Source organism: Tupaia chinensis, unplaced genomic scaffold (genome assembly GCF_000334495.1).
Source record: "Tupaia chinensis unplaced genomic scaffold, TupChi_1.0 Scaffold000563_1, whole genome shotgun sequence".
Classification (NCBI taxonomy): Eukaryota; Metazoa; Chordata; class Mammalia; order Scandentia; family Tupaiidae; genus Tupaia; species Tupaia belangeri.
This window is the reverse complement of record NW_006160076.1, coordinates 960,514-977,838: the sequence shown is the minus strand read 5'-3', so window position 1 is coordinate 977,838 and position 17,325 is coordinate 960,514. Positions and strand designations below refer to the sequence as shown.

The window sequence follows — 17,325 nt, the reverse complement described above, 5'->3', positions numbered from 1 at the left end:
CCCTCTTTGGTGATGATTTTGTCATGAATGGAAAAAACAAGTTTAGACATTTTGGAATTTTTAAAATAGAAAAAGGGGTTATGTGTTAACCCATTTATTTTCCACAATATTGGTAAGCTCTAATTAGTTTTCTATTTTTAATTTCCTGCCTATAAAATTTTCACATTTGCTAAAAAGTCAAAATAGGGAAACACAGAGAAACTCATCTTTTTGATCATTTACATACCACTCACTAAGATTCCCCCCATGCACACCCCTGGTCTGGGCTACTGATCATATTGACAACAGAGCCCCGCATAAACATCTCAGTGAACATGGGAGAGATCATGTCTGATTCTACTGACAGGAAAGGACTGCCTACTTTTGGAAAGAACGTATATGGTATTTTTATTTCCAAGGTACTGAAGGTAATGCGTACTGTAGTCATTCAATTATACTGTTCTCTAAATGGGTAATTTAATATTCTCTTTCTAGTAGGAATAGATTCCATAAAAGAATTCCTAATATCTAGAAATAGAGGAAAAAAAGCAAAAAATAAAGACAAAAGAGGATTAAACTAGTCAATATCTCTTTTAAACTCTGCTTTGTAGGGACCAGTAGGTGGTGTGGTGGATAAGGCGCTGGACACTCCCACATGGCCGACCACGGCTCAAGTCCCAGACCTGGTGGCTTGCTTTCTCACTTTCTCTCTTTCACTCTCTCCTCAAATTAAAACAAATGAATGAAAAAATAAAATTAAATAATTTAAAAAAATTTTTAAAAAGTCTGCTTTGTAGACTTTGTAAATTTTCTCTCCTCAAAATAGTCCCCCAGTGATGCTACTTATATTAAACAAAGTTGAGAATTGTGTGTTTAGACATGTCTAACCCTACACATGTACCCTTAATGGTCACAATCTATTTACATTATCAGTGACCAGGACAAGATGCTACTCTCAGCTACAAGTAAGGAGCTGGGTGAACTCCACCTAAAAGAGAATAAATAGAATCATTATTGGGACCAGCAGTTAGTGTAATGGCTATGTTGCTGGATTCCCATGTAGTCGACAGCAGTTTGAATCCTGTACCCGGTGGCTTAAACTCATGCTGGGCACGTGTGTGTGCATGCCCAAGATCCCGAGAGGAGAAAGGAGGAGAAGGGACTGGAGTGTGGCCATCCCGTCTGGGGAGTGATTTCTCGTTTTCTGTCTCTCTGTCGCTCTCTGTCTTTCTGGCGAGTGCATGCACCCTATAGCTAAAACCTCTCCAAAAAAAAAAAAAAAAGAATCATTAAAGGCAGGACAGAATAGATCAGATACAGAGCACATGAATATTCACAAAAGTCAAGTAAGTAAACACTTTCAAGGTGCAAGACACTGTGTGGCGGAGTAACAAGTATGACTGACATTCTACCACCCTCAGAAGTTTGGATACCTAGGAAGATGGCTGTGTATATGAATCATCAGGAAAAGGTCTGTATCAGGAAAGTACCTGAAGTGCTGGGGCAGGGGAGAAAGAAAAGGAGGAGAAATGGATGCTAATGAATTTCAACTAAGGCTTTAAATTTGGCTTCCTGAAAGAAATGGAATTGAGGTAGACTTTGGTAGAGGAAAAAGACAGGCAGAAGGATGAAGGAAACGGCATAAGCAAAGACCTAGATATGGCTGAGCTGGCCTCGATTAAAGAATTAAAAAAATAAGTGAGTCTTCTTTGAGTCTGGAACACAGGATAGGGAGTGGGGAAGGAGAGAGACATGGGACTCAAGTCCTGATGTTTTTCCATCTGGAAACTGGCACACAAGCAATCTGAATATAAAGGATTCTTTGTACCAGGAAACATGGCCAAATACATGGGCTATGGGTGACCCAGAAGGTGAAGCTGGGATGATCCAATACAACCGGCTCCTTTTGTCCTTCTTCATAGTGACTTCTAAGCCCTAAATCACAGAATAGACCAAATCAAAGAGACTTTTCTTTCTTCGGGTTTTGAAACCTGTGGTGGGAACTCCATAAAAGCTTTTCCTTTTAGAGAATTTTATTTAGTCATCTTGTACTTAAAAAGCTATACAAGTTCTGTTTAATCTCTAATACTCTAGTGGCCCTCATACGTTTTAGTCTCAGCACCCTTTTACACTCTTATAAATAAATCAGCACCTCAAAGAATTTGTTTATGTAATACCTACCAACATTTACGACATTGGAAATTTTGACAGAATTTTAAAATATTTTTAATGCATTAAAAATATCTGTTATATATCTACCTATTATGTGAACATGTGAGGGAACGTCAAAAAGTTTGTGGCAAAATGGAAGTAAAGAATGAGTTTATTTTGGTGTAAAAATTTTTGAAACTTATGCACGGTGTTTTCATAACATGCATCTACAAATTTTTTGAAGACCACTTGTCTACAATTTATCAAAATTTTATACACAATAAAGTGTATACATTTTATAACACAAAAGTGAGAAGACTGACACAGTTTACGTTCTTGCAAATCTCCTTGCAGGGATCTGTAGCCCACACTTCAGTAAATGACAACCTTACCCTTCTAAGATTTCAACTTCCCTATCTATTACCAGGTTACAGGCATAAAATTTAGTACATTTTTTTTTCTACTAAATTATTCTTTAAGAAAAGTATAGTGCTTTTAAAGTAACAGGCATAATCACTCAAGAATATGATGTTTAAAAATAAAGAAAATACCAAAATTAGAGTGAGATTTTAAGGCAGTGCTAACACCCTCGCCAATTATACACTTCACTTAATATTCTTCCCTTGCTTTCAGCTGTTATCTAATCTACCACGTTTTCCCAAATCAGCTTGAAAATATTTCGTTCACCCATTCCGGATCTTTATATCCTTAGTCAAGTTTTTAAGTTAAGGTTTTAAGTGAGGGCTTATGGCATCAACAGTCTGTGTATAATACTTTCTACTACTCTAAAGGTAACTCTACTGGCAAGCAACCTTTATTGGGTGGCTTGAAATTAAGTGGAGAAAAACACCGTTTGCTCTTCAATTCCCCAGCTCTTAAAGATTCAGGCTCTGCTCTCATCGCAATGCAGGAAGAGAAAATGTCACCAAGTCAAATGATCTAGCTACGCTGTGTAGAATCTTCCTAGTCACTAGCATAAAAGAATACATTTGCCTTCTATCCATGTGATCAGCTCGTTACAGTTCCACTCCACCCTGCCCATTTCTTCCCTTTATGATGAATAGCTTTAAATGTGTGTATATGTCCCTAGACTTACAGTCATACATGAAACATAAATAATCCGAGTTCCTGGTAATACAAAATCTGTTTTATGACAGAAACCTGTTTAATTAAGGGTACCACACCTCTTTTCTCCTTTTCTAAATATCCTTCAACAAAATTTGCTCACTTTTTGTGCTGCCTTTCTCTGCTACTAGCACAGTGCTGGGTACCATATAGAGTTAAAAGAAAGCTAATCTTTTGACTTACGTTGACCCCACTGTCCACTACTGGGATTCAGATAGTTAGGGTAAAGGCCTTCTGGTTTTTCCAGTTTGTTCAGTACTTTTCGAATATTCATTACCTACAATAATAGAAAATGAAATGTTACTAAGAAAATGGAAAACAAAAAAATTATGACAGTCTTTTCTTTCTTGTTATATTTTTCTATTTTGGAATAAAAAAGTTGACTGAAATGATGTAAATGATGTTAAAACAAAGGTAGTTTCTGACAGCTTGTTACTATTATAAAATAACAGCCGTAAGTGGATATGGTCACAGTGATTATCTACCACATACTAGGCCATTTATTAGAGATAGATCAGTGGGCAAACAAGGTTACTATCCTCCCAGAATTTTGCATTCCAGTGGGATGATATATATAATAAACACATCTAGTACATTAAGAAAAGAAGAATGCTGTAAAAAAAATAGAGTGTTATGGACTGAATTGTGTCCTACCCCAAATTCATGTGTTGAAGTCCTAGCTCCCGAAACAATGGTATTTGGAAATGAGGACTCAGGGAGGTAATTAGGTCATGAGAGTAAAGTCTTCATGATGGGATCAGTGTCCTTATAAGAAGGGACACAAGACAGCTCTCTCTTTCCCTCTTTCTGTGCACAAAAAAGAAGTAATGTAAGCATTCTGTAGGATACCGCCAGCTTTAAGTCAAGATAAAAGGCGTCAGAATAAAACCAACTTTGTTGACACCTGGACCTTGAACTTTCCAACTTCCAGAACTGTGAGAAATACGTGTCTGTTGCTTAACCTACTCAGACTATGCATTTCGTTATGACAGCCTGAACTGAGATGGAGAATGATGTGAGGTGGAAAGGCTCTGCTGTGTTGGTCAGGATGGTCTGGGAAAGCTGATGTGTTTGAACAGAGCTTGATAAAAATAAGAGAGCAAGTCAGGCAGAAATGTAAGGAAGAACAGCATGAGTGGAGGGAGTAGTAGGTACAAAAGGCCTAAACAGAGAATGGGCTAGGCAAGGCCTCTAAGGATGGAGGTCAGGAAGCAAAAGGGAATGCCAGTGAGCAGAGGAGAGAGAACCAGGGCCTAGCAACACAAGGAAGCCAGTCATTGGTGAGGCTTTAGAGAGGAAGTGGTAATCAGGTGGCTGCTGCAGAGTGGCTCCTTCAGAGTGCAGATGTAAGGTGATGGGTGCTAGACTACAAAGGCAGCAGAGGATTTCCTGATGGGCAGACCTGGGGTTTGCCAAAAAGCAGCAGCAGAATGACCCACATCTTTGACCTGAGCCACTGAGTAAATTGAGGTGCCATTTGCCAAGATAGTGAAGGCTGAAGTAGAAGCAGGCTTTGGGGGTTGAATCAGACATTTTAAATGAGACTTGGCCTCTTAGTGAAGAGGCCAAATAAATGTTGAATAAAGAGTGGACCTGGGAACCAGCAGTTAGCGTAATGGCTATGTCGCTGGACTCCCACGTAGTCGACCGCGGTTCGTGTCCCGGACCCGGTGGCTTAAAACTCACGCCGGGCGCGTGTGCGTGCGTGCCCAAGATCCCGAGAGGAGAATGGAGGAGAAGGGATTGCGGCGTGACCATCCCCCCTGGGGGGTGATTTCTCGCTTTCTGTCTCTATGTCTCTCTCTGTCTGTCTGGCGGGACTGGAATTATAAATCTAGAGTCAACAGCATGGAGATGGTATATAAAGTCATAGGACTGGATGAGATAAGGTGAAAGGTGAATACATATACATGGGAAAAGCCCCGAGTGTGAGGTCTGGGACTTTCCGATAGTTAGACGTTGGGGTGTTGAGAAGGATCCGATGAAGGAAACTGAGAAAGGGTACTCCAGCGAGGAATGGGGTGAACCAGGAGAGTACAGTCATCCTTCATAGCCACAGGTAATTGGTTGCAGGAGCCACACAGATACAAAAATCCACACATGCTCAATCCCTTATATAAATGGAATACTATTTGCACATAAACTATGCACATCCTCCAGCATAACTTAAGTCATCTGTAGGTTACTTATAAGTAATCTTAGCATTGGATATCAGTGAAAAAGAAATATATAAATAAATTTCTTTAGCATCTCTCTTCCAGAGAGCCACCTCTTCCCATAATATGTAATAAGTGAAGTGGTCTAGCTGCATTGGTGGTTGTTTGGATCTGAGGATGTAGAACCTATGAATATGGAAGGCTGTTTACTGCCTGTAGCCAAGTGCATAGAGGGTCTCATGGGGGGGACCTACCATCTGTGTCAATTGCTGAGAGGGTAAGAAAGCTGAGGGAGGAAAATGGGTTAACTGGCTTTGGCAATATGGTGCTTACTGGTCAGTGTGACAGGAATGGCTGGGAAAAAAGCCTGACTGGAGAGGGTTCAAGAGAGTGAGAGACAAGAATAGGGAACTCTTTCAAGAAATACTGCTATAAAGAGGAGCCAGCAAGTGGGGGTAAAGTTCAGGGCAGAGTGGGAGGGTGAACATGAATTTATCCAAATATCTGTGGGACACTTCCTGAAAATTAGAAATGAAGTCTGCTGCCTTCTCTCCTTTGCGTAACACTCTGACTGTAAGTCTTTCACATACTTGGTTCACATAGTCTACTTGATTCTCGACATTTTTAGATAACGAAAAGAAAAAATTCAAATAGGTAAAGTAACTTACTTAAGTTGTATAGAACCAAATGTGGGAGCCAGACCCTGTCACCCTATGTTGGAATGGTGTTATAGAAAGACTGGATTTATAGGTTAGTAAATAAAATGTCTCACATTACAAAACTTCATGAAGAGCTATAATAATCTTGACTGTTATTTTTCATATCCAAGAGAGGTTGAGCATCCTTAATCTGAAAATCTCCGAACTCCAAAATTTTTAAAGCATTAACATGATGTCAAAAGTGGAATATTCAACACCTGACCTTATGTGACAGGTCACAGTCAAAACCCGGCAGTACAAAAATATTGCATATACTCTTTATGTTATGTGTATAAGGCAGGCGTGAAATGAATGAATTTTGTATTTAGACATGGGTCCCATCCCCAAGATATCTCATTATATATATGCAAATATTCCAAAATCCTTAAAATATGGAAAATTTGAAGCCCTCTAGGCCCCAATCATTTTGGATAAGGGATACTCATGTTTATTACTAAAAAAAAAAAAAAGAGTGGACCTCAGGGGACAGGCTGGGACTGGAATTATAAATCTAGAGTCAACAGCATGGAGATGGTATATAAAGTCATAGGACTGGATGAGATAAGGTGAAAGGTGAATACATATACATGGGAAAAGCCCCGAGTGTGAGGTCTGGGACTTTCCGATAGTTAGACGTTGGGGTGTTGAGAAGGATCCGATGAAGGAAACTGAGAAAGGGTACTCCAGCGAGGAATGGGGTGAACCAGGAGAGTACAGTCATCCTTCATAGCCACAGGTAATTGGTTGCAGGAGCCACACAGATACAAAAATCCACACATGCTCAATCCCTTATATAAATGGAATACTATTTGCACATAAACTATGCACATCCTCCAGCATAACTTAAGTCATCTGTAGGTTACTTATAAGTAATCTTAGCATTGGATATCAGTGAAAAAGAAATATATAAATAAATTTCTTTAGCATCTCTCTTCCAGAGAGCCACCTCTTCCCATAATATGTAATAAGTGAAGTGGTCTAGCTGCATTGGTGGTTGTTTGGATCTGAGGATGTAGAACCTATGAATATGGAAGGCTGTTTACTGCCTGTAGCCAAGTGCATAGAGGGTCTCATGGGGGGGACCTACCATCTGTGTCAATTGCTGAGAGGGTAAGAAAGCTGAGGGAGGAAAATGGGTTAACTGGCTTTGGCAATATGGTGCTTACTGGTCAGTGTGACAGGAATGGCTGGGAAAAAAGCCTGACTGGAGAGGGTTCAAGAGAGTGAGAGACAAGAATAGGGAACTCTTTCAAGAAATACTGCTATAAAGAGGAGCCAGCAAGTGGGGGTAAAGTTCAGGGCAGAGTGGGAGGGTGAACATGAATTTATCCAAATATCTGTGGGACACTTCCTGAAAATTAGAAATGAAGTCTGCTGCCTTCTCTCCTTTGCGTAACACTCTGACTGTAAGTCTTTCACATACTTGGTTCACATAGTCTACTTGATTCTCGACATTTTTAGATAACGAAAAGAAAAAATTCAAATAGGTAAAGTAACTTACTTAAGTTGTATAGAACCAAATGTGGGAGCCAGACCCTGTCACCCTATGTTGGAATGGTGTTATAGAAAGACTGGATTTATAGGTTAGTAAATAAAATGTCTCACATTACAAAACTTCATGAAGAGCTATAATAATCTTGACTGTTATTTTTCATATCCAAGAGAGGTTGAGCATCCTTAATCTGAAAATCTCCGAACTCCAAAATTTTTAAAGCATTAACATGATGTCAAAAGTGGAATATTCAACACCTGACCTTATGTGACAGGTCACAGTCAAAACCCGGCAGTACAAAAATATTGCATATACTCTTTATGTTATGTGTATAAGGCAGGCGTGAAATGAATGAATTTTGTATTTAGACATGGGTCCCATCCCCAAGATATCTCATTATATATATGCAAATATTCCAAAATCCTTAAAATATGGAAAATTTGAAGCCCTCTAGGCCCCAATCATTTTGGATAAGGGATACTCATGTTTATTACTAAATCACCCAGGAGAGGATGTTGTTTCTTATGAGTGCCACTTTGCAATGCGAGGTGTATTGGGAAATCTCACCTTTTCAGCAAAGATGGGGTTTCCTGATAAGTGGCTCAAGTGCATGAACTCCAAATGCAGGGTTCCAAATTCTGCCAGAATACTGCTGCCTCCCGAGGCCCAGGGCCAGTTCCTTCCAATACCGCTAAAGAAGAAAGGACACTGAGTAAGGGTCAGACTAATGCCACATTCACAGTTCTGAATAGAAGTGAAACAGTTTTTAAAAATATGATATCTCAGCTAATGGTTCATTTAGAATATTGTAAAAATCGAGCATTGTTTTCTTTGGATACGGATTTTAGGTTCTGATTCCTATTTCCAAATTGAAAATTGCTGTTGACTTAAGTCAGAAAGAAGTTTCAGTGAGCTTGCTGTTGCCAAGCAGACAAACATTTTGGAAGGTACAGAAGCTGTAATATATAGAGATGTACAACCATTCCAAGTAGAACGTAAAACATCAGTCCCAAACACTCACTCTCACCAGGGCCAAATGTCATATAAGGTCTTTTAACATTTTAATTAATTTCAGCCTGGGACTCCACAGAATTTTAGACATTCACATTATGTACGTAATTTTACTTGGGTAAAAGATAAATTGCAGAGACTCTTTACTTACATATGCACTTTATTCCTCTCCAGATCCACTCCCCCTTTACTAGTCCACTTTTCTTAGACTTGTCTTCACATATTTTATTTGTTTTTAAAGTATGTTTTCTAAGGCACTAACTCATTCCCTATATTATTTCATTTATACTCATGGATCTCAACAAAGTTATGTATACAAAGCTGAAAAAAAGTCAGAAGCCTGACTTCTACAAATTATGGCCTGTGGCCCGTCTTGGAGAAATGCTTTATAAAAATAGTCTTTTGAAAAATAGTTACGAACATGTGTACACACAAGTACACAGAAAGTGTACTTGAGATGTGGTCATTCTCTTGGGCACCATTCATTTCTGAAAAGCCACTTAAAACTTCAAGCCATATGTGTTAATTCAAATAAAGAACAAGGTCAATTACTGCTTTGAATAGTACATTTCCTTTCTGATATCTGAAGGCCCACCTTTTGATTTTCGTTCACATGTACTTTCATTACATGCCTACTATTTGCCAGAGACTAGACGTAAGCACTGGGTTACAAGCAATTTTGATAATAGTCACCATTTTTCTTAAAGATCTTGTAATGGGAGAGAACGACCGAGGCATCAGTAATTCCAACCGAATACAATACATGCCAAGATAAACACATGAGGAGTTCGCTGAGCCTCTCAAGCTAAGACACACACAACACAATGGCTTCTTCTAAGAGAAGACTCCTGAGTTGGTTCTAGAAAGAAAAGTAAAAGTGAGGAACAGCATGAGGGAGCATCTCCACAGGGAGAGACCGCAAAAGCACAGGAGCTGGTCAGGAACTAGAGGTAGCCTCTGACACTGGGAGCAAGAGGAAGGGAAGATGGTGGAAGAGAGGGTGTAAGATAAGCTGAAGCCAAGGTCTTAAAGGCTGTGCCATTCTCACTTTCCTTTCTTTCCAAGGTATACCTCATTTAAATGCCACTCTTGGTGTCCCCTGCATTTCCTGACCACCCTCTTGTGTTTTTGCCTTCTATCAGTCACAGTGGTGGGTATGTTCCTCTAGTCCTGTCACTGTACTGGCTGCTAAGCTGCCGAGAAGTGCCGAAAAAAAGGGGAAAATAAAATGACAGCTCGTATCTGAAATCCCTTATCCCTTGTTCCTTTTAACAGCAAAATCTAGATTTTCCTTCTGAAATGCAGATGTGTGGCACACCTAATAAAAAGTAAACAAAGGTAAAACATAGAGCTGTGAGATTCATGTAGCCATTTATTTTAGAAAATGCCCTAAATTTGTTAGGTTCTGGGAATGTGAGTCAGTTTTCATTTTTATAGTTGGATTAGATAAAAGGAATATTCAATCATCCAAATAGGATGAATAGCTACTTTCAAATCTTATTAACATATGGCAAATGCATATAGTAATTGGTCATTAATTTGCTGTCATGACATATCAATTTTTTATTCCAATCATTCCATCACTGACCAAGGTCAATAAAACTATTACACAAAAGGAAAATTTCTATAGTTTGGAGAAATATTAAAAATACAGCCAGAACATATGTGGGTAAGAGAGGATGACTTTATCTTAGAGAAGGAAGAGAACAAGGTGCTGAGGAGGCCCTGCCTAATCTGCAGAGCTCCAGGGACTGGTTCTTGTCAGTTCAGGGGATTAGAGGATGTGCCACACACTCAGATGTGGACATTAAGCAATATCTCTGTATTAAACTACCACTCAAGTTACTTGTGTACCACACGTTTGTTCTCAGCCATTAGTGTGGTGAATCAAGACAGCACCGGAGAGGTACTGAAAATTTTCACTATGCTAAAAAATGAAGACTTAAAAGGGTTATATATTTTCCCTCCCTCCTCCTTTGTACATATCCATATCAGAAGGAAAACAGCACCCTTTTCTAGTACTGTTTAATTGTACAGGGAGTAAGAACATTAAAAGCATTAGCAAAGTATAGACCTTACTAATAGAAAGCTGAATAGAAAATACATGGTATGTTTATATGAAATGTTGGTTTTGAATAGCATTCCTTCAACGTACAGAATCATTATATTTCAGTAAGATTGTTTCCAACACAGTGGTTGTACTGGGTCCTCAATGTAAGTCAGGTGAGGGGATCGAGTAACCTGAAAAGGCATTTAGGTTATATTATATTATAAGCTTTTCCTTGGGCAGAGTTGCAAAAATCTGCAGATTGACCTGGAGGGGGACATGGACACATACCATGGGCCACTGCAGCTGAAATGTGTCTGTGTCTTGGGACATGGCTGTCCCTTTTGTGCAGCAAGCATGCACTCTGTCAAAACCAAGTTTTGGTTACTCACAGAATGAGAGGAATAAGCAGATAGATTTCCAAGACGGTTTTGTTTCCAAATTCTGACTTAAAATATCTTTAACTTCAGCACTGTGATCACAGTACTTTTTTTTTGAGAGAGATTTTTTTCTATAGGGTATATACGCTTGCCAGAGAGATAGAGAGAAACAGGGAGACAGAAAGTGAGAAATCATCCCCCAGGAGGGATGGCCACACTGCAATCCCTTTTCCTCCATTCTCCTTATGGGATTTTGGGCATGCACGCACACACGCCTGGTGTGAATTTTAAGCTGCCAGGTCCTGGGCTCGAACCACGGTCTACTGTGTGGGAATCTAGCAACATAACTATTTTACTATCTGCTGGTCTCAGACACAATATTTAAAAGGCAGTTTTGGTGTTCTTTTTCTGGTCTGCTTTACAAACAGTAATTAAATTTTTAGAAAAAATATTTTAAAAATAAATAAATAATTTATGTTCAAAAACTATTACTTCTATAAGGAAGGTATGAGAGGGAGAAATAATTAAATATTTCCAATCTTGTTATAATGATTACATTTTAAGCCAAAATGATGATTTGGCATATAGAAATGTAAACACAGAAAGGCAATTAACATGATCTGAGGGGCTGCCAAATGTTTGGTTCAAAGCCTCCAAGCTGAACTTCAAAGTCTTGTATCACTCGAATTTCATTTATTTCTGTTTCCTCTAATCCCTAGCTCTTCCATTCTAAATTACATGACTATTTATTATATATATTTTAATGTTTAATTTAAATGTTCAGGATTCTATGAAGGTAGTAAGTATTTGAAAACAAAACACCGCAACTAAAGTAACTGATTTTGGCTATTGTGATTAGAAACATGGCTTTTAAAGAACTGAGTCACTATGATATTTTTTTAAGAAAAAATTCGGAATACTATTTTGTTGCTTTAGAGACTATAATTTGAGTGTAATTTATTAGCAGTGGTAATGTACTTGCTCATCCTACTGTACTCAAAAGCAAGAAGGTATAATTACTTACTGACCTCATAGCTCTGATAAGCAATGAGCTTTACCTACTTTTCTTTTTGTCTCTTGGGAATGCTTAATAGGGCTGGAGGAAGGAACTACAACGCTAATGGTGCTTTCTACTCATGTTGGAGTCCCACAGGAGAGCTGCTAATTCTTTTCCTAGAGCTTGTAATGACTGAAGTAGCAGGAGGATTGTTCTGAATTGGTAGTGTATCCTTTCAAACTAATCTTAACCAGCAGTATGGAAAGGTACATGGTATAGTGACAGCCCAGATCCAATGTAGGTCATTAACATATATTTTGCTACCTAGTGTAATCAAATGCAATAGGTAAAGAATTTATAGAATTGAAACAATGCTAAAACATGTCCAGATGAGTATATACACAAGGCATTAAATAGTTGTAAAGTCTTGATTAGCTATTATAGCTTTCAATTTACTGTTCCACGTTGCTTGCTAGTCGATGCAAATAGGGAAATGGGTCAATAGAGAATTTTCTTGAAGATTCTTGCCTAATTTCTAATTAGCTGATCAGTAAACAAATTGCCTTCATGTCCAGAATACAGTTTGTTCTGGAGGGTTATGGAGTTATCAGTTTCGAGGAGGAATAAAATTCCCATATCCTACATATTGGTTTGTTGGAAAAGTCATGATGTATTTTTCTATGCAACAATGTGTCATGACTTTTCTGACTCAGTATTATAGTAAGCCCTAAGTCATGTATGTAAAAAAAAGCTGCACACATGGCTATTTAATTCAAAAGAGCATGTAATCCAATGTTATTCCTTTTGGATTTTAACACAAATTAGGAAAGACTAATTAGAAATTTCATGAATGATTGTTTCATTTTGTTGTATTCCCAAAGCTAATTGATTCTGAGATAAAGCAATTTCTTTTTCACTTACAAATACTTCCTTTCTATAAAGGTTTGTACAGTGCTGATCTTTCCAGTCTTTTCACTCTAAGATCTCACTAAGAGCTGGGCAAAAATTCCAGGGACTGGCATTCTAAGGCTAGCTAAGATTCTACTGCAGCATGTCCATAGAAAAACCCAACTGGAGAAGACTATTTCCTGAGGACTCTCATGGAAGAAAGGTGGCTTAAAAGGGCAGTCGTTTGATTGAATTAATTAATAATCCACAGCCTGCTGCTTTAAATCTCCAAAGAATATATACACTCGAGGCAAATATTTAAAATTAGTTATATCTTGCTCAATCTCATCATGAGTATATATTTTACAGTTACATGAATGCTTATTTTAACTTATTTTAATGCCACTATCCTTGCATTAGACTATTTTGGCTTGTGACGGAGGCAGGGTTATGAAGACTCTAATTCAAAAAATAACCTGTTCCCGAGGTCCAAAGATGCCATAATTCTTTTTTGTTCAGCTGTCCTTTAGGCAAGATCTCCTTGCCGGGGCTGGCAGGTGGCATGGTGGTTAAGGGCGCTGGACTCCCACATGGCTGATTGTGGTTTGAGTCCCTGAGCTGGCAGCTTCCTTTCACACTTTCCTACTCTCTCTCTTTTACTCTGTCCCTCTCTAGTCAAATTTAAAATAATAAATAAATAAATAAAATAATTTTTGCATTTTCATGCATTGAGGATATGCATGTATGCACACACATGTACTTTATTTTGCCTTAAAAAAGAAAAAGGAATCTTATTTTGCATGTTGCTATAAATGTAAATTCCATTTTTTATGAACATTTTCCATGCCAATTAATGTATGCTGAATGAGTGCAAAGTATCAGATGGAATGGATACATTCTTATTTATTTACACATGCCTTACATTGAAGCTTATTTATTTTTATTTTTTATTTTTGCCATTACAAATAATTTACTGATATGTCTAGTTTCTTTTCAAACCTTTTTTCCTTTTTTCAGACAAAAATGTCTACAGAGAGTCCAGCTGGAAGATGTCCATGTAATTGTCTAAGTGGATAATGAGGATAAATTTGGGAATGTATATTGGAGGTATAACTGTCCATGATAGAGTTATTGCTCTTTACAGTGTGGGTCTATAATATTTCATCACATTTGTTGTCTCTAGAACTTGGGATATTTAAAATCCATATTTTTGAAATCACTGCATCAAGCCCTTTAAAATTGAGGAAGGGGAAGCTACATACAATCATTTATCTCCAGACTCTTTTCTAATGATCTTTAGGATAGAATGGAAGACAGTATATTCTATTTTCATAAACAGTAATTCACTAAATGAGTTAGCAGACATCCACTGGAAATTCCTTCTTTGATTTTGGATATAATCGTCCCATTATTTTAAGAATTCAACCCATTATTCCCAAGCAGTCTTTAAGATACCAAGACTATAGTGAAATCTGGCTACCTTTGTTCATCTTATTGTTTGCCTTTTACTCGGAGAGTATGTGGGCCATCTATAGGTCAAGCTGTATGAAATCAGTACAGATCCAGGCTTTTAATAATTCTCCAAATTCTATTGTGCCGTCTCCTGCTGTAACCAGAGTGGCCAGTATGGTTCACTTCTATTGGACTTTAGGATCATCAGGGACAGACGCTGCTGTGTGCACCCATGTAATCACAAAGTCTGGAGCAGCACCAAGAGACAAAGGTGCTCAATATATGCTGAACTTATAAAATTAAAAGCAAATTCAAAAGATCTGGGTCATTGGCTCCCACCCCAAACTTACATCTAAATAATATAATCTGGTATTTACTGACATCATACACATGCCTACTGACAGCCACTTAAGAATAATATCCTCCTCCAGGCTGATCACATGTTTTACTATTATACACCTGAAGTAGTAGAAAACATGCTTTATCTAAGAGTAGAGATATGAGAAAATGAGGAAAATAAGGAAAGGTGATTAATTCTTATGAAGGTTAAATTTTATTCAATTTAAGATGGTCATTTTTAAAAAAATCTATGTCCTCTCTACTTTTTGTGATATTGAGCTTATCTTTTTCTTTCTTTCTTTTTTTTTTTTTTTCTTGCAGAGGTTTTTTCTATAAGGCACATGTGCTTGCCAGACAGACAGAGAGAGACAGAGAGACAGAAAGCGAGAAATCACTCCCTGGGGGGATGGCCATGCCGCAATCCCTTCTCCTCCATTCTCCTCTCGGGATCTTGGGCATGCACGCACATGTGCCTAGTGTGAATTTTAAGTCACTGGGTCTGGGACTCGAACCGCGGTTGAGTACATGGGAATCCAGTGACATAGCCATTACGCTAACCATTCCTCTAACTTCTGGTCCCTCTTTTTTTTTTTAAATGACATAATGGTAGTTTTTTTTTTTTTTTTTTTTTTTTTTTTTTTGTACGTGTTCTTTTGGTAAATGCTTCCAGCAAAATAAAAACAATGGTAGGGGCTGTCAGGTGGTGAGGTGGTTAAGGCACTGGACACTCACATGGCCAGTCATGGTTTGAGTCCTGGATTTGGCTGCTTGTTTTCTCACTTTCTCACTGTCTCTCTTTAGTGAGAATATATGTTCTATAGCAAATAAAAATAATTAAGTTAAATTAAAGAATTAAAAAAATAAAAACAATGGCAACTTAAGGCCAGTTTGGTTTCTTTTTTTCTTTCTTTTTTGGAGAGGTTTTTGCTATAGGGCACGTGCGCTCGCCAGACAGACAGAGACATAGAAACAGAAAGCGAGAAATCACCCCCCAGGGGGGATGGTCACACCACAATCCCTTCTCCTCCATTCTCCTCTCGGGATTTTGGGCACGCACGCACACGTGCCCGGCATGAGTTTTAAGCCATCGGGTCCAGGACGCGAACCGCAGTCGTCTACATGGGAGTCCAGTGACATAGCCATTACGCTAACTGCTGGTTCCCTAGGCCAGTTTCTTAATAATTAGGGACACCTGCTTCACTTGGCCCAGGGAAGTTCAAAGTCTGGAACCACTGTGCCTTCTGAGGACACAGCTGAAGCAACATAGCAATCCCTATTGGAAAGAACAGTTTACTCTCAATTATGTCCAAAACGAATGTTACTTTTTGGCAGAAATTCTGAGGTATAAAAGGACAGCATTCTATTCAACAGTTAAAGAATAAGCACTTTAGGACTGCATCTTGCCTCGTTCAGCAAGTTAGACTGAGCCAACCATCACCTGTGATTTACCAAGGGCTTCCAATGTGCCAGTTACTGTAAAATGCAAACCTCAAATGCTGGAGAAATATGTTGAGGTATTTTCATGGACAAGATGACCGGCCCTGAAATTTTGAGGGTGAGGCCTCAGTTATAACTCTATTAAGTTTTTGTTTAAGTAGTTGAGTAGAGGAAAAACAGTTTTTGGAGAACTACTTCTGATCTTCTTCTAGGCATCCCTCACAGCTCTAGGCCAAGAAATCAAATTGTTGTAATTAAACTTAAATACCAGAAACTAAACTTTAGTATGTAAAAAGCACATTGATATCAGCAGATCCTCTTAGTCTTTTCCAGATATTAAACCACATGAGGATAACTGGGAAGAATTCATTCCTTGATGCCTAGTAACTATACTTCAGAATGGGCAATAAATTGTTTTTAAGGCAAGACTAATAAAAAGAATGCTAAAGTAAGAAATCTTTAGTGAGAAAATATAGTTAAATCCTATAATTATTGTTTGAATTCCCAAATGATGAATTAATGGCAGGAAAGTTTGAGAAAACAGATGATGTTTAGATAGTCAGGGCCCCATAATTAAGGTGCATGTTTTAGGCTGCATTAAGTAAGCTTAGATATTTTTCTTATATCAAATGTAAATCTAATCAAACCGAAAAACTAGACAGCTAATTAAACCACCTTATAATTTTAAATGGTAGCTCTTCCAAGGTTTATATTTTTACATGAGAAGTAACACACGAATAAAAATGTGTGCATAGCTGTGGTAAGAACAAATAGATTCAGGGATTAATCTCAACAGATGCTGGAGAATAAAGCCATGAAGCCACTTCATTCTCATTTTCCTGCCTTCTGCCTACAGCTTAGGGCTTGGAGTCTGGTGGAAGCAGTGTTATGAAATAGTTTGGCATCTAAAGTTTAAAAACAAAGATTAAAAAAAATCATGACAAAAGAATAAAGAAGACAATTAGACAAAATATGCCAAAAGAAAAAAGAGTGCCATGAAAAACAAAGAAAACAACCCAATGACAAAGACAGGTATTCCTCTCAACAGAACTGCAACTACTACTGCTAAACCAACATCGGCTGTGGTCCTCAGAAACACCATTATATAAAATGTAGTCGGTGTCAAAAGGAATCTTGATGCTGCCTTGTGACAGCCTCTGTGATTAATTTTTC

The 17,325-nt window shown here is 38.1% G+C and overlaps 1 protein-coding gene across 1 annotated transcript in view; it reads right to left on the bottom strand.

The window, feature by feature from the left end:
• Positions 1-17,325, bottom strand: part of MAN1A1 (mannosidase alpha class 1A member 1) — a gene marked incomplete in the record, with an annotated part of 195,065 nt that overhangs the window by 24,918 nt on the left and 152,822 nt on the right. The window contains 2 exon segments of the mRNA XM_014591346.2: positions 3,439-3,532; positions 8,169-8,292. Of these exon segments, the coding sequence (XP_014446832.1) occupies positions 3,439-3,532; positions 8,169-8,292 (218 nt within the window).